General features: G+C 40.2%; 1 protein-coding gene across 3 annotated transcripts in view; it reads right to left on the bottom strand.

Annotated features, from left to right (window-relative positions):
- The window catches only part of kcnd3 (potassium voltage-gated channel, Shal-related subfamily, member 3), a 143,574-nt gene extending 124,886 nt beyond the window's left edge, over positions 1 to 18,688 (bottom strand). For 2 of the 3 annotated variants that reach the window (XM_028582488.1, XM_028582486.1), the window contains exons 1-3: positions 18,561 to 18,688; positions 18,359 to 18,448; positions 16,253 to 17,441 (exon numbers count right to left, since the gene is read on the bottom strand). In XM_028582488.1, the coding sequence (XP_028438289.1) occupies positions 16,253 to 17,355 (1,103 nt within the window). In that variant the 5' untranslated portion in view covers positions 17,356 to 17,441; positions 18,359 to 18,448; positions 18,561 to 18,688. The remainder of the gene's footprint in view (positions 1 to 16,252; positions 17,442 to 18,358; positions 18,449 to 18,560) is intronic. The other variant, XM_028582487.1, reaches the window with a different exon arrangement.
- Between the last annotated feature and the right edge of the window lie 6,918 nt (positions 18,689 to 25,606).

Below are 25,606 nucleotides of genomic sequence, written 5' to 3' on the forward strand. Positions count from 1 at the left end.
TAATGTTTGACTGCATTATGGACAAGAATGGCAGCATGTTATTATTGTTATTATGGGTGTTTTGCAAAGTACAGTTATCTCTATTCTGAAATGTATATTACCCCCACTTATAACTAAGGTGTTCTTAGATTTCTCCTAGATTAAGTCAGATATTGCTATAGTAGGTGGGGATTTTAAATGTATATGGAACCCCTCTCAGTGATAGACTACCTCCTAAAATTGTACTTCTTTTCTCCATGTTCTGTATGTGAGGGAGTTGGGATTTGTTGATGTATGGCGTATAACCATCCTACAGACAAGGCATGCACTTTTTTTCCACCTCATGGGTGTCACAGTAGAATTGACTACTTTTTTCTGTCAGGACTTTCTACACACAGTTTTATGTTGTTCAAATGCGGTGTATTTTAATTTCGACCATGCCAGTGTAATATTGATCTCCCTCAAGGGCAAACAGCAGAGGGGGAAATATTGGAGACTGAAAGCATCTATTTTGAAAGACTATATGTTTATTACCCATTTTACTACTGAATTTGGATTATTTTTATGAGCGTGGGGAGAAGCCTGGAAAATATTTGGCATACATCACTAAAAAAGAGCACAGTCACAAGCAATTGCAGCCATTTAGATGCTCAAAGCAATGATAAGCTCATAATTGACACATTTAGACAGAGACATTTTATCATAAATTTTATATTTCTGAAGAGCCAACAATGCTTTTGTTTTAATGGACAAGTTATTCTCCCAACTCAGTTTGCCAGCTATATTGTCAGAGCAAACACTCTGTTCTTAATGCCCCAATTTTCAGAGAGAAGAGGATTAATGCTATAAAACTGTACAGTGTGGGAAACATGGTTTGGTAGTGAATTTTACAAGGAGTTTTCAGACTTAGTAGTAGACCCCTTACTTAGTACATGTTTAATAACTCATTCTTACATACCAAACTGCCCAAGACTTATTCTGAAAATGTCCTGAGTCATGTGCCTTGGATAGACCTATAGCTCTTAGATTGGAAGATCTTGTCATAAATCCTGGCTACACGACTCAAAGGTCTCTTACCTAAAATCATACAGGAGGCTCAAACCGCGCCTGCTCAACATTATTCAGGCTTCCCAGCAAAGACAGGTTGATGGCTTAGTACTTTCTTTGATGCAGAAAAGCCTTTGATCGGGTTGAATGGACATATTTATTTTATTGTTTGGATAATTTTTGGTGTAGGGATAATTTTATCAGATGGGTCAAGGTCTTGTATAGCAATCCCCAGGCGGCCATTCTGGCTAATGGGCTCAGATCAGACAGCTCCCTGTACATATACACAATACAGGGATGTCCCCTGTCCTCTTCTGTTTACCATTGTTATTGAACCTTTGGTAGAGGCCATAAGGACAACACCATCCGTACAGGGTTTAGAAGTGGTTCTGTTCATAAAATGTTTTGAAGACGATGATTTGGCAGTTGAGGATATTTCACTTGGGACCAAACTGGCGGGCAACTGACTGAATGACAACTGACAGACTGACTGACACTTGCATCCCTGGAGCCACACCGCGAGGATGACTAAAATTGGCAAAAGAAAACATGAGCCTTTATATGTTTGCACGGACAAATCCATCCCTGTTACGTCACAAACAAAAGTATGAATGCTGCAGGAAATGATAAGAAGGTTCAGGGTTGGGTTTCGCCATGGATCTTTAGACCCACTCAGTGGGCAGCAGCCATCAGATCAGGACGCTGAGAGGCTGCTGGTAATTGAATTGGAGGAGTGGGCACAAGGCTAGTGGGCTTGAAGGACTATAGCTGAAAGCAATCAGCTGTGACAGACAGTAAAAGAGAGAGAGAGAGAGAGAGAGAGAGAGAGAGAGAGAGAGAGAGGGAGGGAAAGAGGAAAAGAGATGGAGAGAGACAGTTTCTATAATGAAATGGTTACACATCTGACGTACTGTTTTTTTTTATGCTTAAACACCTTGAGCATCACTCCAATCACTTTTGCCCAGTTAGTTGCAAAGAAGTCAGTCCGGACACTGTCCTATGACAGGGCAGCATTTGCATGCTTGGCACGTCAATGATGAAAAAGGGGGTTGCAAAACAAAGCACATGCTTGAAGTACCTCACTGAAAGACCCTCCCTGACAATTACCCTTCACAGTAACATTGGCTGCAACAAACTCCCCTCTTGGCTGACAGGTAGCCAGGTAAATGCATTTTGCAAAGCTTGAAAGGCTTGGCGCAATATCAATTTTTTTTTTTAAAATGGCTACCATCCAGATCTCTGCATTTAAAAGGGGAAAAATACACACCAACAACAAAGCAGGGGGCTGAGGCGCAACTGAGCCAAAAAGAATAATTTCAGTAGCAGATTTTGCAAGGCCAGCTGGGGTGCAGTATTGACTTGTGTGGGACTCAAACACAAAACACAAGCAGCAGGTAACAGCTCTACTAGCTAGTACATTCCTTCTTTTTGACATCTTTAATCTGGTCTTATTTATTCCTGATATACAGGTAAAGGATTCTTTGCAGATGTTTTTGAACTTCTTGAACCAATTTTCACCTGCTTTCAGGAACTATTGTAATCAAGGGAAAAATAAATGTTATAGTACTGCTACCCAACCAAATATGACCAATATCAATCTATCATTCAAAAACTGGTAACCTGTTGACAATATCAAAATTAAGCTCCAGCGAAAATTTTCAGGAAGACTTCTAAACTTCATCCACCTCTCTCTTCCTAAAACTAATCAGCTGTTTTGAGGGGTTCACTTTTCAGTTAAACCAACCAGAATTGGCAATGAATTCCACAAGCCAATCACAGCATGGCACCCTGCTTTAATTCTGTTCTTCTCTCTGCTGCTGTCAGTTGTCATTCCAGGCAAAGCATGCAACCCTCCTCTTCCCCTTCCACCTGCAGTCATCGTCACCCACGGCACCCTGGGTCCTCCTCCTGCAGACCGCTCCCATTGGCTCCTTCGGTCCGGTCTTTGGGCTCCTTCACCACCACCACTAGCGTCTAGACTCCATCGGGGATATGCCTCACTCATGGCTTTCTACCCCTTATAAAATTATTTTTATAACGATGGAGTCTAATTTCCAAAGACTCTGTACATTTCATATTATGCATATGTACAAATAAACCTTTACATATTTGTAAACGAAGTCTCTCCTGATTGAAATGGAATTAAATACTGTCAAAATCGCAATTATAGGAGAATAATCTATAAAAAAAATTACTTCTTGATTCAAACAACTGATGCTGATAAAATGTATAGTTTTAGTTTAAATTTGACTCTGTCTAGTAGGGCTGCACAATATTTTGTTTCATTGTCTACATCGCGATGTGCGCATGTGCAATAGTAACATTGCATGTTAACAGTACAACTTTTTTGCTGCTTGATAGTAGAGCTGGGCAATTCTTTTCCCTATAAAAATCTGCGATTTTTTTTTTTTTTATAAAAACTCGATTTACGATTCGATTTTTCCCCCCCTTCCATTTAAAACAAAATAACTGCGAACTGTAAATTTATTTTAACAATATATATTTATTGTATTTAATTAAAGTGCATCAACATAAACAAAATTGCAAAGGCAAACCCTTTCTCTAACTGAAAAGTCACTGTGCAGTGTGCAACAAAGATTGTTAAACATCCAAATTATTTATACTGTATTTGGATTGAGCTAATAAAACAACAAAAAATCCTGAGGTAACTCTTAGTTGAATTGAACATGTAAACAGTAACACCATTTGCCATAAAAAATCTAATTGCATTTTAAACATTCTTTGCAAGGAAAAGGAGCCTATCAACAATAGCAGGCTTGAGGCAAGCTCGGTTGATGAGTTGTTTGCTTTGCAAACAGGGTGCTAGCACTAACGCCACTAGAGTGGTTTTCTTTTCAAGAAGGCAACACTTCTCCCACTCAGCCGCATGTCTTCCTTTTTAAATGCTGAAACAGATTTGTCGTACTGCTACCAGCAACAACAGCCTAAAAGACATAGTTTGCATCGAGGTGTTTTCTGTTCCTCATCAGATGCCAGAATCCAAAACCAACTCCACACGATTGAAGTTGAAGAGCATTTCTTTAGAAGGAGCTGCTCTTTTCGCAGGCTGTTTCTGCCATGTTGTTTGTGTATGCATGCGCTGCCCTCGGAGGAGGGAGGGGCAGAGGGCTGCGCCGCAGGGAGCGTATACGGAAACCCTGAAGAAAGATTTGCTTAATGCAAAATGTATGTACGCTTATACTGAAGAGGGAAGAAAAAAAATCTAAAAATTGATTTTTGAAAATATGAATCGATTTGACCTACCAACTCGATTTTTAAATAAAAAAAATTTTCCCAGCCCTACTTGATAGAAAAGAAAACTTTCACCATTCTCCTTTTACATGATTGTTACCGGCCGACCCTTTCCTTATGACAGGTGGCCATGTGGGCAATGTGCGACGTGAACGTTAGTCTGATGGGGTTTGTTATGAGAAGTGAGGCTCTCCTGTGTGTAGAAAAGTACTGTAAGCGGCAGCCGGCGAAGACGCAGTGATGCAGATGCTTTTCCATTGCTAGCAACCTACAGTAGTCAGTGTTTTACGTTCAGTAGTCAGTGTTTTACGCTCGGCAAGGTAGTGGTATTTTTAGCGTTTGTATTGTAATTCTAAGCCGAGGAAGTGTGCCTGACTGGCGTGTGGAGAGGACAGTGAGGTTGTTGTGTTTTTAGCGGTTCATACTGTCATTTTAAGCCGAAAAAGTGTGTCTGTCAGTTGGTTACAGAGACAAAATAAATCACCTGACTAAAGCAACGTTATCACGACGTCTCCTAGACATTTTTCACCGCAGAATTGCCAGAAAGCTGCTACCAGCCAAAAGCCAATATAGTTAGCTTTAAGAATCAAGGGGTCTGTCCCAACTAACTTTACGGTTCGTAGCCGAGAAGGCTACGAACTGCAGGCTCTGCATGCACAGCCAACCACCAATCACAATCTATGTTGATCAATTTATCAAATAAACAAAGCAGGCCCTGTTAGTCGACTACAACCTAACATTTAGAGGAAGCAACATGCATGCATTATTAATAACATTCACTTTAACCTGGATTAATAGGAATACAATTGTGTCATGTAAAGGCCCGGACACATAGAGACGATAATCGGTTGTTGGACAGTCTGGCGAGGTCTGTGACTTGACTCTGTTCGGTGTGTTCTGTGCCGTTGTCCATCCGAGGGGCCGCTGGCCTTCATTTTGGCCGATTGGACATGTATAATCGGCGGGGCGGGCACTGCCGGCAGTCTGAAATGAAGACAGATTCAGCAACTGCATGGCCTATTTCTCGCTTAAAATGTTTTCAGAAACACGTTTCGGTGAACTATTTTAGTACAATATCTGATTGTATTCTGAACAAGCCGCCATGACAGTCCGTCTTTGAATTTCCGGAGAAAACAGACCCATGTGACGCGTTTGTCCAATCAGCTGTCGGTTTTCATTTTTTGGGCAACAATACAGATTAGCGCCATTGCTGTTATGGAGACGACACGCCTCGTCTCTTCTGTGTGTTCTGATGCATGTTTTGACCAACTGCCTTTTCTGCCAACGGTTGGCCGTCTGGTTGGTGTGTAGGCAGCTTAAGTCAACCAGTGTATTCAACTACCTACTTTCCCTTCTCCAAAATCACTTCAGAAGAGAAGAAGAGTAGTCACAGTGCTTACTTGCCTTGGTGTTTTAAAGTATTAAAGTTCAACAAAGAATGGTTCACATAAGAAAAGTTCCCTTTTTTAATTAATATTTTCTATGCAGATGCACTCCCCTACAAAATCCCCCCAGAAGTCAAGAATAATGTATTATTTCCAAATAGAGCTATTTATGTCATCTTTTATTATATATCTTAATAAATATCACAGGGGAATTTCTTTTTGCAATGTCAGTTTTTCCAATATCATGCAGCCCTACTGTCTAGTCTTTGGGCTTGTGTCATTTTTCTTATACTTAGTTAGCTCTTACTTTAGAGCATTCAACAGCAAACCCCACCAAACAGGTTACATACCAATTTCAAATTGTGCTATGAGTTAGAGTGACTGAAGAGAGAGAGCCCAGCTGCAAGTTAGAACAAAGCCGTGACTCAGAGAAATAAAACATGTTTTCGCCGATTCATCACTAGAAGTGTAACTGTAGCAAGCATCTCAATATCACTAATGTTATCCACATCCATACATAGACAAAACAAATGATATATCCAGCTATAAAAAGCCTGGAAGTTGGAAGAACGGAAGTAGGCAAACGAGGAGTTGTCATGGAGATGTTACGGAGTCTTAAAATACGAACAGCCAGAGTAAATCTTACTGTGGTCCTCAAAGCGGCTGCTTCAAAGAGATTGACAGGAGAGTGTGTGATTACGTGACAGAAAAACCTAATGATGGGATGCCCATTACCAGAGCAGTCATTCAGCTGAAGGCCTTGGAAATATATGCCATTAATTTAAATGTGATACTTTCAGCTAAAAAGATATTGAAAATATTATTTTATTTAAAATATTTTAAAACAACAGACTACCTTGTTTTATTCAATGCTTTTATTTGAATTATTTTCAAATACAATTATTTCCTTTATGAAAACAATAGTTGGCTTTTATAAAGTATTTTTTTCCAAAAGTGAGTCTTGAAAAAAGAAAAGGGGGGAAGAGTCATTTTATAATCAGGGTTGACTTATATTCGGACCATTATGGTAAATATGTACACATATGCCTTCACAGTAACACACCAAATACATTGAACATTACATTAACACAGGCATGCACACAGGCATCCACACACAGTCTCAGGACACATACTGTATAAGCTCAGAAGAAAATAAAAAAGAAAGTTGAAAGGGTTAGAGGTAGTGAATCAGGGAGGAAAAGTCAAAGAGAAAGAAAAATACAAGTCTCCATGCAGCCCTGTTAGTTTGTAATGTATCATTCATCAACATAGATGGATGAAAGAAGAAAACTATGGTATTCTTAGATCCATACTACTAGTGGGGCAAAATTAAACATCTTAGACTTAACTCTACAGTAGCTGTGTTTTGAGCTGAATGCTTCTGGCATACGTGTTAGAGCAAGAATATCAATATTGTGTTAAAATATTCAATATGGGATGGATTTGGGTATCATAATATTGTCATATATGTTAAATATAAAGTGTTAGTGATAATTTCTTTAACATATTTCAGTATTATAACTAAAAATGAGATTGAATCATTCAATTTGTTTTTGTTTCTCAACTGTATTTTCAGAAAATGTAAAGTATGGCATATATATATATATAAAAAAATGACAGTCATGAGTAATGTGATTAAAGATTTGTCCGTATTGCTGCACCAATATTAGCTTTAAAATCACAGTATGGCTAAAGCTGACATACATCAATTCATTAGTTTTGGATGCAATGTATCATCAATTGTGGTTCCTAGAGTCTCTAAAAGTAGACTGGGGCCAGAGCCTTCAGCTATCAGGCTCCGCTCCTGTGGAACCAGCTCCCAATTTGGGTTTGAGGGGCAGACACCATCACCACATTTAAGAGTAAACTGAAAACCCTCCTCTTGGATAAAACTTATAGTTAAGGAGTGAGGAGTTGCTGCGTCCGCCTAACCCGGCCCACTTGCTTCTCTTCGTAGTCATCAGATTTATTTATAGTAGAGGGAGGCAGGCCAGTACAGTCTGATCCTGCAGGGAGAGTTCAAGCCCAATCCGCACCTCTCTCTAAGCTAACCTGCCTTTCTTAGCTATGCTATTATAATTCTAGACTGCCGGGAAGTTCCTTCCTTCCTATGACACACTGAGCTGCTCTCTCATCTCTGTTTTCACTTGTTTCCTTTTGTATGCATCCTGTCCCAGAAATGCTTGTTACTAACCTAGCTCTGGGGAGTTTACTCCCCTGAGTCCTTATGTTTTATGCAATGCAATTCCCGCGTCCTGCTGCATCCTGCTGCGCCCTGCTGCGTCCTGCTGTGTCCTGCTGCGTCCACCCATGCTCTGCAGTGCCATGTTACATCCCGCAACGCCCTGCTGTGATGTTCATACGCACAGAGTAGTCAGGATCCGTATTGGAGACTGCACTACTCAGTATGACATGATGTGCCCTGCTATGACATGAACTTCCACGACTACCTTCAAAGTCACGGTTCCATTATCTTTAATGTTACTATTATTTGCCACTGTTCATCCCACCCCCAACCGGCCCTATCAAGAGTCTGGGTCTGCGAGGTTTCTTCCTAAAAGGGAGTTTTTCCTCGCCACTGTCGCAACAGCCACTGCTAATGCTTGCTCTTGAGGGAATTGCTGTAATTGTTGGGGTTTTAGAATTTATAGAGTGTGGTCTAGACCTAATCTATCTGTAAAGTGTCTCAAGATAACTCTGTTATGATTTGATACTATAAACAAAAAATGAATTGAATTGCTTGCTTATTGGTAATCCAGTCATAGGATTTACCACCTGGAGACAAAAAAAAAAATGTCTGCACCAAATTTCAGACTGTCAAGAAGACATTAAGGTAAGAGGGTGAACATAGACTGACGTTTTTATTGTGTGACCTCTTTTCTGTTGCTTTTTCTTTAGTAGTGGTGGAAAAGGGGACTAGGGGTCAGTGGGCCCTCTCTGGAAGGAAGATTGAAGTAGAGGAGAGGGAGGGTGAGGAAAGACAAAATGAGGGAAAGTAACAGTGGGAGGTCAAAGTTGAGATTCACTTTTTCAGATATGCTTTTGTGCTTATGTGTATTAACGTATCTCCATCATAAAGAATTAGTGAGTTCAGCTGGAGGTCAGTGTTGTATAAAAAACATGTTGAAGCTTCACTTACACTCTGTTTTCACTTTACAGCAAGTGAGAGATATTAAATGCAAATGTGGCTTTTATTCGCCAAAGCAAAAAAGTGGATAAACTCTTAAGTCCACGATTTATTATGAATTTGTATTTCTGTTCTGTAATGTTGGCTTCCACCCAGCACTGTCAGGGTGGAGAAGTAATTCATCCATAATTCATGACAAGTCCTGGTATATTAAAATTAAGTTACAAAGCCTTTCCAGTCTCTTAACTGTTATTTACAGTTTCCAAATGCCTTTTGTACCATAGCTTTTATTGGCTGTTTGCCAGAAAAGAAAAAGAAGAAAAGCCCTGGTGAAATACAAAAAACAAGACGGTGCAAGCCTACAGACCACAGAGAAAGCCACCATTACTAAATATGTTCCTCAACAACCTTTATTTTTTATGTCTAAACGCCGTTTCATGCTTCTTGCGTTCAGCTCGGCCGGTGCATTGCGGAAGGCAATATGACGCAAACACGGTATGGCTGGTTGCGGAGGGTCTGATCGCCAAGCCGCACACCTCCAAGACTTTGTAACAATGCCGACGCACTCGCATACATCGCGTTGCAATGATTGGCTACAGGAGAGAATAAGTCCGCTCTTTGAGCCGCTCTGACTGCAATCAGTATGAAAGACCAGACGGTTCGCTGCGACCATGCGCACCATCCGCAGCGTGCCGTCCGCAGAAAAAGAGGAGACAAAATATTAGACTTTTTTTCTCCAATGGAGCAGTTCTATTTCCCGTGCTGTGCGCACCATATCAGGACTACACCGGCAATACACAATGAACACATTCAAAGGGATTCGGACTAACTTACTTAGATAGGTTAAAGTTAAAAATTACAACAACAGGGATTGGCAGAAAGTAACAGGCCCAATTTCTGAGAAAGAAAACTAAATGAAAAAAAGCAATGTGGCCATAAAAAGCTGGTAAGAATACCACAAAGCTGAAGAGATGCATTGAGGCTCACCACAAAGAAATTGAGGTGCAGCTCTCATTGTTTTATAATAGTTTTAAAGAGAAAATTGGGCCCCAGGCCAGTTGTTGAATCATGTTTCAAAATAAATATGCAAATTAGAACATGTTCCATGTCATTAAACTGATACCATCAGACCACTAGACCAGACACTTTCAGCAAATATGCATTCTTAATAATTTAACCTGTGTTTTCATCAGATAATGATAAGATAAAATCTTACAAAAAGATTATTAGATTTGGCTAGAATAGATTGTCTAAAATACAACAGTTTTCATTTCATTAGAAAAAACTAAAATAGTTACAGTTTTCTTTGACTAATATAAAACTGAAATGCTCAGACTTTGAATCAACTAAAACTTGACTAAAATAAAACAGGGAGAAGTTGGCTAAAAAAAAACTAACAAGGGCCATTGGACTTAGGACTACGGTTGGGTATCGTTTTTTTTTTTTTTTTTTTTTTTTCAATACCGGTGCTAAAACGATACTTTTAAAATGGTTCCTGTGTCTAAACAGTGCCTGAACCGATACTTTTAAAAAGATTTTTAAATATTTAAAATATTTAAATATAATATATAAATAATATAATATTTGGTAATGCTCTTACAGGGTGACCTCTAGGTCACCCTGTGTTGGCTGAGTCCTGCAGCAGCGCGGGTTTGAATCCGACCTGCTGCCCTTTGCTGCGTCATACCCCAACTCTCTCCCCTTTTCATGTCTATCCATAGTCTCTACTACTAATAAAAGGGAAAAGCCCTATAATAAAATAAATAACATATTTAAAAAAGAAAAAAGGAGACTGTTTTTCCGACAACGGCAGCTGCAGACCGTTAATTCTCGGTGTTGGAATCCTCTACAGTGAAATAGATTCACACCATTTAACGTCAGCTGTCAGCATGTGTTTAATCCATCTGCTAGCTAATGGTAGGCTAACGTTACCTGCTGCCAAGAGTATTATGTTAACTATCGTTTGTCACACGCAGCGATGCTTTTGTTGATTCTAATGTCCGTTTCGGAGCATCAGAGGGCAGCGCTGGCATTTCAGTAGCACCGAAGTGATGCACCAAAATCCGCGTTACTATTTGGTCCGTTAGATACCGGTTGTTAAGGCAACGGTGACATATTAGCACCGGGTGTCGGTACTAGGGATATAAAAATTACCGGGTGCTTCAGCACCCCTAAAAATAGCCTAGCGCCGCCTATGACTTGCAGTGATGGTGTTGTCTCACTTATGAATACTGAGTACTGTAAGTCTCTACGGATAATAGCGTCTGGTGCTGTGATTGTAAAAGTAGTTCAAACAGAAAGCTGAATGCGCTCAGCTCACATTTCTTACATGTTGCATTTATAGTAGCCATGACACAGAGCCATAAATCATTCACACTGCAGTGTACTGTATGTTTGTCATGCACTCATGTCATTATGCAAACTCCAAATAAGTCTAAATTGATTTAAGTGCAGGTCAGCTCACCACTAATCCTGAAATTTAAAAAAAAAAAGGTTACGAACAGACCTGGACCTAAGTCACCACACACACAAATGACTTCCTTAACTGCTCTCATGAATCTAAGGGGACAGTGACATCACATTTAGGTGCTATCTTTGAATCATACCCTCATCACCCATTCTAATTAGTAGCACCAACAATGGCTGCCACGTTTTCTCTCTACTGCTACAAGCTGTTGGCTCCAGAATAAATGCTCTATAAATCAGAGCTCAGTGAAAGAAGGTGAAATCACATGCACACAAAGGCCACACATGCGCACATTTATGGGCATGAGTGAACACGAGCAGGCACATGTATCCAAAGTGTAGACACCCCCCACATACATTTTGTACATGCACACACAACCCTTGCACCACAGCAACCAACAATGTACGTGAAAGGTCTTGTGTGGTTGTCTGGGGAGACAGAGAGGTGCGTTGATCTCAGAAGAGCAGTGATCAAAAGAAGCTCGTCTTTGATAAGGATACTAATCATACTCAGGCTTGGTTATGCTTATGACTACAACACAACCAAACACTCCAACTATCATCAGTACTTCATCAAATGGAACAGCCTAATCAGTCTGCAAAGATGACTAGATGCATAGAGAACAGCTGATAAGTTTTGTTATGTGTAATAGAGTGCATTTTAAGAAAGCACTGATCTAGATGTAATATACTATTTACAGTATTAAACAATTTACAGCCTTGTAAATTGACTACAAGACAACAAATAAAAATATAAAGTCTAAAACCGTTTGGTACAGGACATTCAGTTTGTTATGCAAGAAATAATCTGTCTATTACTCACACACGCTGAACAGAAATTCTGGAACATAAGTTTTAGAATAATGGCCAATGAGCCACTGTTAAATGTTTATATTTTTCTGATCCGTAACCCCAAAAACCGTTGTACATACTGAACTGTGAATTTTGAAAACCTTACACCCTTAGTAGCTAGCAAGCTATGCAGGGAAATTAGGTCAATAGTGAGCTATATATATTAGCTGGATACATGGTTAAACAAAATTGCTCTTACCAGTGTATCGCCGTGTGTATTTTGTCCATAGTGAATCCCCAAAATGTGCCAGTAAGAGTAAATGCCGTAAACATATTCTTTGTAAATCTTTACAATCATTCCCGAACAAATCAAAAGGCCTGCCTGTAGCACGATCCAAATGTACTTAAAAACTTGCCATTTTCAGTATGTACCGTTGCTCAGAGGTTCCTCGAGCGACTGGAGATTAAAGTTAACACAAAGAAAGCAGAAAGCAAGGGACATCCGGCGGAACTATCGGCAGTGCAGGAACTATCCGTAAATGAACCATTGTCAATCCAGACTAGATGTGAACAAACCACAGACAGTTGTCTTATTTAGTGACTCACAGCAGTGCGTTGCTGCAGTTCATGGCGGTGGGCAGCTGCAGAATGAATATAGGGAAAACACAATTGATATTTGGCATAAAAAAAAAAAAAAATACAATTATAGTGTTCTAACAATTATAGAACACTGAGAGAGGTATTGCAGTAAGCTGCTCCAGAGCAGGGCATTGACAATCAGCACAAAGGCTTTTTTAAGAAGTAAAATTCATAGGTAAATAGACAAAAAACAAGCAATCTATTTCCTTCTATTAATTAGATGAGGTTCGCCAATTACCTATATGGACAAAATTCATTTCTCAAGTGGTGCAGTCAGTGAAAACGTTCGATAAGATGCAAGTACTGTAGAAGAGTATCGCACTCCTATGTGCTAAATTAGCAATTTAATGAGCATAATGTCATTGTGAAAAGGTAATTAAGTTAGGTAATTCCAAACAATACATTCGACTGACTGTGACTCATTGGTAAAGATAAAAAAATATATATGTAAAGATAAAGCTCTTGAATTTTTTAATTGCCTTTATTTATTTTTATTAACGATAGTGTACTGAACATTTGTTATGGCGACAGGTTCAAGTTTAGAGGTTTAACTGTGAAAACATTTAAGACTTTAGTGCTAAACTAAAAAAAAATTATGATAATGATTATGATAATGATGAATAAACGTAATAAAAACAAAAGACTAAAAGTCTTGTTAGTAACCATTACAAACTTAACTGCCGAACTGGGATCACACTTGAACAATTAAGACGTTTCCTTTTATTATTTTCTTCTGTCTCTTTCACGGTGTGAATAAAGACATGACTCTAGATGGACGTGTAATGAAAAGCTGAGGTTTAATAGTTGCTGCATCTCTCTCACAAACACCCTCTCTGCCTCCTCACCAGCCACACAGCAGTTTACAACACAGGTTCAACCGAATATGACAAATGCTCAACGTTGTTATCACTCAAAGGTCAAAATCAATTTGTTTAATAACCTAGGGAACAAAATACCACAAAGGTCCTTTTGCCTGAATGTGTGCGATTTAACTAAAGCCTCACCACTGTGTGCCTGCCTGCCCCTCATTTGCTGGATTTGAGCTAAGCTTTTTAGCTCTACTATAGAGTGAGCACAGGGCTCAAAGGGCAGCAGTGTTGGTTGGTGGCTTGCTAACTTGCTTGGCTGTTAAACCTCTTTTGTCCAGTTGGTCATAAGGAGTGGCCTCTGCCTTTAAGGATTTTAGACTTCTCGTTTGTACCAAAGCCAGAACCAAAATGCTGCAAATATAACTAAAAAGTCAGATGCAATAAATAGATCCACAATTGTGTCTTTTCCACCATCCTTATTTTTCTCTCTCCTCTCCAATGACATGCTGTTGTCATTTAAGCAACGCCCACTTCCAGGAAGAAAGAGGAGAGCTGCATTTCAAGTTATTTACCTAGTATTTCATTGCCCAGTGTTGAAGGGGGATTATTGATTCTGACTGAGGCCGGATTATCGTCAGATAAACAAAACACTCAAAAAGCCACAGCGGACAAGGCACCATGTATGTGACACAGATAGGGCACCCTTTTTTGCTGTGTGTCATAGTGACAATGAGCACATGTGTGCATGTAAACACTAAATCTCACATTCGCACATATGGACACAAAAACATCAAAACACACACAAACACAAAGTGCAGATGATATGAGTATCTCCACTGGGAAAACAAAGTCTAACACTTAACCCTGAGGTACCTAGACAGGAAGACAAGAAATCAAGGAAAACATTGTCTGTGGGAAATGGCTTTCATCTTGTTTAGTCAGATGAGTATAAATGGTTGCACGGCAGACAGTCAAGATATCTATCCACAGATTTCAATGTTAGTTGGTGAAGGAAAAAGTGGGAAAACTTTGTCCATCTGAAATCACATTTACTGGAAGACGCTGTGAAACATGCTCACACCATCTCAAGGAAAACCCACATACAAGGTCTTAACATGCACACAAAACAGATACTTTTCATTTAGTTAGTTTATACATGAACAAATCAAAATATTGTCTGTGTGTGTATGGTTAGTTTGTGCGTATTTATGATGTAATCCAAGAGCAGAGACCAGAATGTCATTAGTCAGCAGATGCAGTGGACCACATCATTAGTCACTCTGACACCCACTTCTGGCCCCTTCTTTGTTGATGAGGCCGAGCTAAACAACTACCCTTCTCTTAATACACAAACTACTAAATACTTACACATTCACACAACCCCTCCTCTTCCGCAAAAACAGGAAAACGGTTTAGCATCTCAAGTCTCACAGAGAGACTACAGGTTAGCATGGACAGAGAAGCAAACTGCTGCATGTTCACAAAATTAACAGAAAACAGCAGAGAATGCCAATTTCCACAATTCAGTTCACAAACAACCGATCCAGAATCAAACATCAGCTCAACACCAAATCTTCTGGGCAGGTTGTGAATGGCAGGGCAAAATGACAGGGTGCCAACTGTGTCACAGCAATGAGCTCAGAGCCTCCATGACTCTGACATTTAGCAGGATGCTGCAATTTGTCAGCCTCTCAGTCTGACTCACACATCCACAACAGGGGACGCTCATGAAACACATTACCTTTAGGCCTAATAGTGCTGCATCACAGAACTGTGTGTGTGTGTGTGTGTGTGTGTGTGTGTGTGTGTGTGCGTGTGTGTGTGTGTGTGTGTAAAATTGATGATGTATGTGTGGTTCCCCCTCAATTCCATAAAACGACTGGTGGAAATATATTTTGACATAAAATGAAGAAAAACAGGTTGGTAGACAAAACATCAACATGTTCCTCATGTTCATCTTGTAAAACTCAATCAAAGCCGATTCATGAGACCGTAAAAAACAAACAATGACAACAGACCTGGGCTACAGGGTAATTAGGCATTCAGTGACAGTGTTTCCTTTAGGATTTTTTTTGACAGTGGGGGGCAGGTCTTTCCAAACAACAATATATATTGATATTCTGCATCAGAGCTTTTGTACCAAGAGGCAATTCATTTTCAAGGCCAGCAACGAGAGTAACTCACAACAAGTGAGTGAAGAAGGAGGAGGGCTCTCATGTGAAGTCACTGTTTCGTTCTGATAACCACAGGGCACGTTGGAGAGGAAAGTAATGGTATAACCTCGGTTTTCTATGTTATTGTTACAGAGGCCTTCAACTTTATCCTAAATCTCTCTCCTTCATATCGGTGATGTATAAAGGGCATGCAGTGGCATGGCCATCACTGTAAGAGAATATCTTGATGGCCACTTTTCCCCATGAAGAATACCGTAAGTTATTAAAACACAGACTACTGAAAAGTGCAAACTCTCTGTAGTCTCTTATCATTATGCATGAAGTTTGGAAAGGATGTCTTGGAAAGGGTGGCGCTGACTTCTGAGGCAGTTTTAGGTTTTTGGGCCACACAGTCAGACACAGATTTGAAGTCCAATCATAATCAAACATTTACTCACACATTACAGACCCAGCTGCAAATACACATTTACAAATTTGCACACACACACACACACACACACACACACACACACACACACACACACACACACACACACACACACACACACACACACACACACACAGTGTCTGCTCTGCTCTTACCCGAGCGTTGTCATAGTAACGATGGTGTACCAGAAGGAGGCTGGGATGCTGGTGAATTTGCTGGAGCTTGAACCCTTCTCTGCGTAGAACATGACGGTAGCAAAGATAATTATGGCCATAGTGAGGGAGAAAAGCAGGAAGCCCAGCTCCGAGGCACAGCTCTTCAGTGTGTAGCCCAGGATGCGCAGGCCCTGCGAGTGACGGGAGAACTTAAAGATGCGGAATACGCGGAAAACACGGAGTGTCACAAAAGCGCCACTCACATCCTCGTTGTCAGTCATCACCAGGCCGATGTAGTAGGGCAAGATGGCCACCACATCAATGATGCTCATGACGGACCTCATGAAGCGGTAGCGGCTTGGCGCAGCAAACAAGCGCATCAGGTACTCCACGGTAAAGATCATGACACAGGCCGTATCCATGCAGAAAAACGCCACGGTGTAGCGTACACCACACGGCACTTCCTTCTGATTGGGCGACGAGCCGCAAGGCACCGTCTCCACCACATTGGTGATGACAGAGACAGCAATGAAAAAGCCAGTGACGTAGTAGAAGACAAGGGCCATGGTGGAAGTGTGGGGGTTCTCGAAAGCCCGCCACATGGTCTCCCTAAAAGTCATGTTGGGCAGCTTAGCGTCCTTGTTGTCCTCCTGGTCATCCATTAGACGCTCTGCATTCTCCCTCTTCCTATCCTTGAACTCTTCGTAGCAGCAGTCACCGATGATCTCTGAGATGATGCCAAAGAAAGCCAACTCCTCCTCATAGGAGGAGATGCACTCATAGCGTGGATAGTGGAGCTTGCCTGTGCGGTAGAAGTTGAGCACGTTGCGGAACACGTCAGGGTCCCGATCGAAGAAGTACTCTTTGGTCTCCTCGTTATAGAAGAACTCCTTCTCTGAGCTCCCCAGTAGGGTGTCTGGAAAGCGGTCTAGCGTGTTCCTCCAGGTCTCGAAGCGCCGTCCACTGACATTAAGAATGATTAGCTCATCCTGACGCTTGTTCTTCTCAGTGGGAGCCACTGGCATGGGCAAATTGGCAACAGGCATCCAGCCGATCGCTGCTGCCCGGGCAAAGGGAAGCCATGCCGCTACTCCTGCCGCCATGCTGTGTCCGGCTTGGGGCGTCAGGGGGGAACAAGTCCAGCACCTTCACAACCAGCTTGACATCAGCTCATTCACCCTCTAAAAGGCTAGAGAGTGAGAGAATTTGTATGGTTAAGGACAGGGAGTGCTGATTTGATCAGAAGAGTGAGAGCAAATGATGAGCAATTCAAAAATAATATGGGATGAAAATGTAAGATAAATTAATGTTACAGATTTAAGGATAAGGATTGTAAAAAAAAAAAAAAAAAAAAAAAGAGCCAGTAAATGAAGGGAATGAACATAACAATGAAGACGAAAATGAACAATACAACTCATATCCTAAATGGTCTCGTTGAGACAGCAATAAAGTATCTTTAATGGAAATCAAATGTAACCTCACACTTAAGGTGAGAAACCTTTACAGTGTACAATATGAAGTATATTTAGTTATATTGCTTTATAGTTGCCTATGCTTTAATGTGATTACAGGGACATACTGTAATTTCCAATAAGCATCATCTTCCCCATAATTACTTTAAGGCAATATTTCTCATATTCCTTCTATTGGGTTACAGTTAAGAAGCAGGACCACAGCTTACTGCATGTTATAGTTAAAAAAAAAAACTGAAGGCAAGCAAAGCAATGGCATCATAAAATTGTCTACAGTATAAAGGCCTAGGTTTTTGTGTTTGTTAAACTCCTTGGTATAAACAGGCACATTTACAAGGTTGTAGAGAAATACAAGCAAGAGATTAGAAACCTGTTGAGTTCTAGATACAAAACAGAATATGCACATTTATTTTACTTAAAATTAATGAAAGAATTTGAGGATTAGTCAGGTCAAATTCACGATTTAATTTAGTAGCATGTAACCCGATTCCAAACAAGCATTTTTGACAATTCTTGATGACAACTTGGCCACTACCCTCAACGCGGAAAAAGCAAAAGCGATTCATTTTGTCGAACAGGTTGATAACTAAATACAGCTGATATCGACAGCTTTATCTTCGATTCTTCAACTCACCGATTCAAAATTCTCCATCCGAAGAAACACGAGCTTCTTCCAGAGCAGTTTAATTACAAGATGTAGGTTTGGTTATTTCTGAAAGCGTGTCTGGGGAGGGGGGATTACCAGGACAGAAGAAGTTATTGTGCGATGAGGAGAGCCACATTAGACAAACGCTACTGCTGAGGTGAAAGAGGAAAAGTAACGGAGACGGACGTACCACAGCTGTTTTAATTCAGTTTCCATTATGCGAGCGGAGATATAAGAGGACTCCGACGTGAAGACCGTCTTTCGTTGGCTTTTCGGGATGAGTGGTGGGAAGAGACGGAGGAGGAGGAGCGCTCTCTCTCTCTCTCTCTCTCTCTCTCTCTCTCTCTCTCTCTCTCTCTCTCTCTCTGCGGAGGGCGGACTGTGGATCAAAACTGCATTTATTGGAAACCTTGACCAGGAACGAAGCGCAGTGTTTTACGCACTGATGATAACCTTTTTTTAAATGATACACCCCTCCCCTCGTCACTCAGAATGAATTGGCAAAGGGGGTTCCTCTCCTCAGAAGAAACATGGATAAGCTCATCTATCAATGTATAAGTACCTGCATTAATATACTATTTTCACATATCAAAGGCAACGGCTGCCAGCGCTGAGTTAACCACAGGATAGGCCTCCCAGCAGGGGCGTAGCTGAGAATTCAAGAGCCCCTGAAACAAGATCATTTTGGATGCTTTGGGCTTTTGAGCGGTGCGAGTGAACCGAAACTAAAATTGTGGGTCAGACAGCTAAACAATGGGCTGAACACCCTATAAAGCTCTGTAAGCTGAGGGGAGTTACAGATTCAGGTGATTATTCTCTGTAGGTTTATGTAAACGACCCCTTTCACATTGTCATTTGACACATTAATATAAACTGATTAACTAATTGTCCTTTGTGTGATTAATAAAGTTATTGAATTACATTTATTCTCTCCTGAACTGTGGATCCAAACTGAACCAGTGGAAAACCTCCTCAAACCCAATGTGCATAGTCAATTTTGATTAGAGAGACCCAGTCCAAACAGACCCAAGGATAATTGGATCTGAACAGACCCAAATAGAGAGAGAATACTGCTGCAGTCTAAAAACTCAATGGTGTTTTTTGCCCCCAACGGCTCCTCCCAGGCAGCGCTGCAACCACTGCCTCCAAAGCACCTAACCCTAACCCTAACCATTGCCTAATTGACTTCAAGGCAGCGCTGCGACTGTTGACTTCAAGGCACCTAACCCTAGCCCTAACCATAACCATAACCAGTGCCTAATCCTAGAGCCGTTGGGGGCAAAAAACACAGATAAACAGTATAAAAGAGCAGCAATTTTGATAATAATGCCCAAAGAACGAATGTAAAATTATGGAAAATAATTCCAAAAGTAATTTGTTTATACGCTTCACAGACTAATAGAAATAATGCAGTTTTTTCCGATTGCTAAACAACAGTGGGCACAACTGGTGTCACATGTGCAAAACTCAAACTACAGTCTGCACTACCAACAGTCACATGAGCTAAACAATTCACATCACCTGCAAAACAGGCTCAGTGCAGCCAAATACTATGCACAAATTACAAACTTTTTCATCTTTACAGTTTGAACAATTTGAGTGACTTTTACACTACTCAATAGTTTATTTAAGGACAAAATATAGATTTTACATAAGGTAAAAAAGAAGGAATGAAAATCAGCAGTTTTCTTCAATAAAGTATTTTGTCTCTAGTAATTTATGGAATTACTGGGGAAAAAAAACTAAAGGTACATACGTAACAGTAACAAAGAATAGTGTGACTAATCATGCCTTGCTCCAGCATCATGTGGCAAGTTTTCTTCATCACATTGGATGTCTGCATCATCTCTAAATAAAAAGGAATGTGGTGTTTCTATTGCTTTCACCGCCATTACTTTCTGAAAAACAGTAAGAACGCAGTTTTACTATTGTAAAGATATAGTGTTTTTCACTTTTTTTTATAGCTGTGTACATAATCTCAGACATCTTACCTGGACATATTGGTATCTTTGCTCTTTTACCTGTTTCTCTCAAACCGTATAGTGTATATATATTTCGTGTTTGTATACAAAAAAAGGCTTTCTGAGCTTTCTCTGTATAAATACCGTATATGTTCACTAACTAGTCTAAAATAAGACACCTACTTAGGCTTTCAGCTAAAATTGCAATCAGCAGTGTTTGATAGGCACCAGACTGAAATCTAGGCTATTCTGTTTTGAATGTGTGGTTAACAGTTTTGACAGCAGTGTGTTAGCATTTGAACAAAGTGCTGTAAATCTACAGTGTTGTGCACGTTGTGGTTAAAGTCATGGGATAAGTGTGTGGAGTTCTGAAAACTGTGTTCAAGCAATGAAAAACGATCTAGAGTTTGGTCCACATGAATTGCTGCTGTGCAGACTGTTTTGCACATGTGACTCCAGTTGTGCCCACTGTCGTTTAGCAATCGAAAAAAAACTGTAAAATGACCGTAGCATTTTGACACATTTATGATTTTCAGCAACTGCTCCAGCAATAAAACATTCTGTAGCCAACTGGAAGAGATAGACAGGAGATCAGTTTACTGTCATTGTGAAACAAATTCCAAAATTTGCTAATAATTGTCATTGAATAGCATAAATCTTTTACAGAGGTTATTCATTTTGAAAGTGATTATGATGCCCAACGCGATCAGAGGGCATTACAGTTTTTTCCGATTGCCAGACGACAACACAGCAACACCATAGACTTCAACGGAGACCAGTGAAGTCAATTAGAAGCACCTTTCCGATGATGGCTAAGCAGCCTCAAACTGAGCTTGACGACGTAGATGTGATGTGAGCAACCTGTGTGAAATTTGTAAGTCTTCTGGTAGCTGTGCCAAGAGAAATCTGAATCATTCCGAATCATGCAGAGACGGAGAGTGAATAGGAGCTGTCCATGAGCGTAGGAGCAGGAGCAACTTTTGGTAAGTATTCTGATTCATTATTTTTTTGCATAGTATTTATTTATTTTAAAATATAACGCCAGTACGCCATATTACAGTTTTTTTCGATTGCTAAACAACAGTGGGCACAACTGGAGTCACATGTGCAAAACTCTAACTATAGTCTGCACAGCAGCAGTTCATGTGGACCAAACTCTAGTTCGTTTTTCATAGCTTGAACACAGTTTTCAAAACTCTACACACTTATCCCATGACTTTAACCACAACGTACACAACACTGTAGATTTACAGCCCTTTGTTCAAATGCTAACACACTGCTGTCAAAACTGTTAACCACACATTCAAAACAGAAGAGATTTCAGTCTGGTGCCTATCAAACACTGCTGATTGGAATTTTAGCTGAAAGCCTAAGTAGGTGTCTTGTTTTAGACTAGTTAGTGAACATATATGGTATTTATATAGAGAAAGCTCAGAAAGCCTTTTTTTGTATACAAACACCAAATAAGAATGAAACAATTATACACTGTACCGTTTGAGAGAAACAGGTAAAAGAGCAAAGATACCAATATGTTCAGGTAAGATGTCTGAGGTTATGTACACAGCTATAAAAAAAAAAAGTGAAAAACACTATATCTTTACAATAGTAAAACTGTGTTCTTTCAGAAAGTAATGGCGGTGAAAGCAATAGAAGCACCACATTCATTTTTATTTAGAGATGATGCAGACATCCAATGTGATGACGAAAACTTGCCACATGATGCTGCAGCAAGGCAGGATTAGTCACACTATTCTTTGGTACTGTTACGTATGTACCTTTAGTTTTTTTTTTCCCAGTAATTCCATAAATTACTAGAGACAAAATACTATATTGAAGAAAACTGCTGATTTTCATTCCTTCTTTTTTACCTTATGTAAAAATTTGTATGTTATACAATCTATATTTTTTCCTTAAATAAACTATTGAGTAGTGTCAAGTCACTCAAATTGTTCAAACTGTAAAGATGAAAAAGTTTGTATGTTCTGTATTGGTGTTTGACGCTAGTGTTTTTACCCTCAGTGTGTTCTGAGTGACAGTGTGTGTTATCTCAGTGAGGATTGTTCATAGTGTTTTGCTGCACTGAGCCGGTTTTGAGACGTGTGTGAAGAGTTGTGTTGCTTGGAATGAGTTTTGCAGGTGATGTGAACTGTTTAGTTCAGGTGACTGTTGGTAATGCAGACTGTGGTTAGAGTTTTGCACGTATGGCTTCAGTTGTAACCACTGTTGTTTAGCAATCAAAAAAATTGTAAACACAGTAACACACAGACCTGAGACCAATGGCAGTAAAACAGATCCTACCCTACCTGATTAGACTGAGTATAATTTGGACACGGTACGACCAGATTTGATCCTCCGAACCATGTGGACCCTGTGAAGAACTCTGCGGTCCAGTGGATATCTACACTCTACCTTTCAAAGACATAGGAGGGCAACCAAACCTAGCTGCAATAAAAATAAAACGGCATAAAATAGCATTTTGCTGTATCTCTTTAACTGGTAGAGTCTGATTAATGGTACATCTCGACCCTTGATATTTTCAGTTTGCATTCTTTTCTGGGGGCCTGGGTGACTACAGAGTCTGGGAATCATCTCTACATGTAAGTTGAAAGCAAAGCAAAACAACAGGGCTCCAGTGGAAAAGTTCTCAGAGCAATCACTGTCTGCACTGACGAGAAACAGGTTCAGCACATACAGTAAGTCGCTCTGTCTTACTCAGCCTATGCACAATCCTCTACCTTTTACACCACACAATACTGCATCATCTATGTAATTCCTCTGGGCATTGGGGAAAACTCATACTGTACTGGGTTAGTTAATGTTATTCTGATGGACATACAGGAGTTGATCTAGTTTGACCTTTTCAGCGCCTTACTTAAACATGTCAATCAAGCCTGCAATATGTGACACAGCATCAATACTAAAACTCATAACTGGGAGGAGAATAATTTGTGCTAGAACATGGTCATCTATATTCAGACTCAGACTGTGTCAATGTCTCTCTCTTCCCACGTTATTCAATGCTTTGCAGAACAATATGCAGCCCTAATTGAGTCAACAGGGATCCTATCCCAACAATACGTACAGTCCACAGAATATCAATAGGGTCAGGAAACACAGCTCAGACATACTGCAACACATATGGTTATCCTATTATGGTTATGGATATACAGTGCCCAATATGTAAAATGTATACTTCTGCGCACCATATTACTCACCATAAAGTCACTCACACGCTTGTTTGAAAATGACAAATTGCTAGTTATTTAGACATACAGCCACACACATTCAAACACGCACACAGACATACTTGTTTATGCCTCTGTGCCCTTGTACAGCTATCCTTAGAAGAACCTTTGACTCAATTAAGTCCCTGACGGTAAACTGGCCCCTTGATAAAATAATGAATGGCCAAAATGACCTCACCTTGTGAAAAATGTCCCCACTCCTTAAACTCAAACTGGCTGTCACAAGAATATAAATTAAATAGCACACACACACACACACACACACACACACACACACACACACACACACACACACACACACACACACACACACACACACACACACACACACACACACACACACACACATACAATCACTCAAATACTCAAATACAGAGACACACTCTTCTGCACGGAGACAGGCCTTTTCAAACGATGAGTCTGTGAGCGGTTCCAATAATTCAAATGTCACTGAACAACAAGGTGGGTTGAATTTCATGGTCAACTGCCCTCTGTAATTATCTGAAGACATTACACTGACATTAAAATTCATAATCCTTTCAGTCCTACAGTGCCTCGAGAAACAAACAAGTTTCAGTGACAAAACTGGGAGGATTAGTTGAGTTGAGTAGGCCTATTTAACGGTGGTCCGAAGAGAGACAAGCGCAAACGTGGAAAAATCATTCCCAACAGTGAGACTCCACTGAGTCCACCACTTTAAAAATAATGCTAAATATGAAGTTACAGCCAGCAGCTAGCTGGCATTGCTTAGCATCCATGTTTTATGTTGTTTGTGGTATTGTACAGATTTGAGAGGTATTTATCTAACTCAAATTTGCTGTGATCTTATACTGCTTGAGCTGTTGTTTCTTTGAAGGAAGAAGTCACCCTCAAATAGTGCATTATGCAAAGTTTAATAGTGGGCACAACATAAGTGTATTATTTATCATTTTGAATGAATATGTACATTTGAGTACACACTCAACAGATACATGAATCTCTATGTGGGAAGCCTTCTGCTACGGCATTATTTTCATTCTTTAAAACATGTTAAACATTTGTGATACGTGTGGAATCGAAGCAGAGAATGCTGTCCCAACCTGATGCCGTTTTCATGTGTATTTGTGTCTTACAGCAAAAATTAACCTCCTCTGTGAAAGATGCAACTTAAAAGTTTTCTGATGGCCCCCAAAGGGCAAACAGCTCTGATCTAATGACTACAATTTACTGATAAAAATGCTGAGGTAAAGGTGACAATTAATTCCCCTCTTCTATTGGGCTCACTGCCGTTACCTTGATACCTCTGCTGACTCCTGACTGCTGATGGCCACCTCAAGGCTGGTACACACACACACACACACACACACACACACACACACACACACACACACACACACACACACACACACAGCAGTCATACATAAACAACTGCATATTCAAATGCACAACCCATATTTCTATTGTATGCACTTTCTTCACATGAGTAAACTCTGAGGCTTTTATTTTGACATTTCCCTGGTTGTACATTTGTTTGTTTGCTGGCTATCTTCAGTTCAATTATTCATACATTTACCAAAACCTGCCTTCTTAGTTTGTCTAATCCCCATTACTGTAAGTATCTGAAACCTTCATTTGGGGATTTGACTGTGGTGGAGTTTATCCTTGGTGTGCCAAATACTGACTTGGCAGCCCCTGTGTCTACTGTTCAGGGAGGTAGTTAGTGGCATGGGAGGGGGTTATAGTTGTGCTGTTGGCCCCATTCCAGCACCCAAAGAGCAGCAGACCCTGCACCCATTCCAACCCTGTAAAATGTCACGCTTTTTCTGATGCCCAAACGGAGTTGGCTCTCACAAAGGGGGAGCAGTGCTGCCAAAGCAAGCTCTGTGTATTACTTCAAATCAACTTTTGATTTGACTGTATATCATTGTGCTCATTCCAGGAAAGTAGCAATAAGCACTGTTTAGTTCTTACTTATCATTTGAGTAAGATGGCTCAGAGTTGGAAGTTTGTTGTAGCTCAAAGGTACAGGACAAAACCCAATCAAAATGTTA

Source organism: Perca flavescens, chromosome 7 (assembly GCF_004354835.1).
Source record: "Perca flavescens isolate YP-PL-M2 chromosome 7, PFLA_1.0, whole genome shotgun sequence".
NCBI lineage: Eukaryota > Metazoa > Chordata > Actinopteri > Perciformes > Percidae > Perca > Perca flavescens.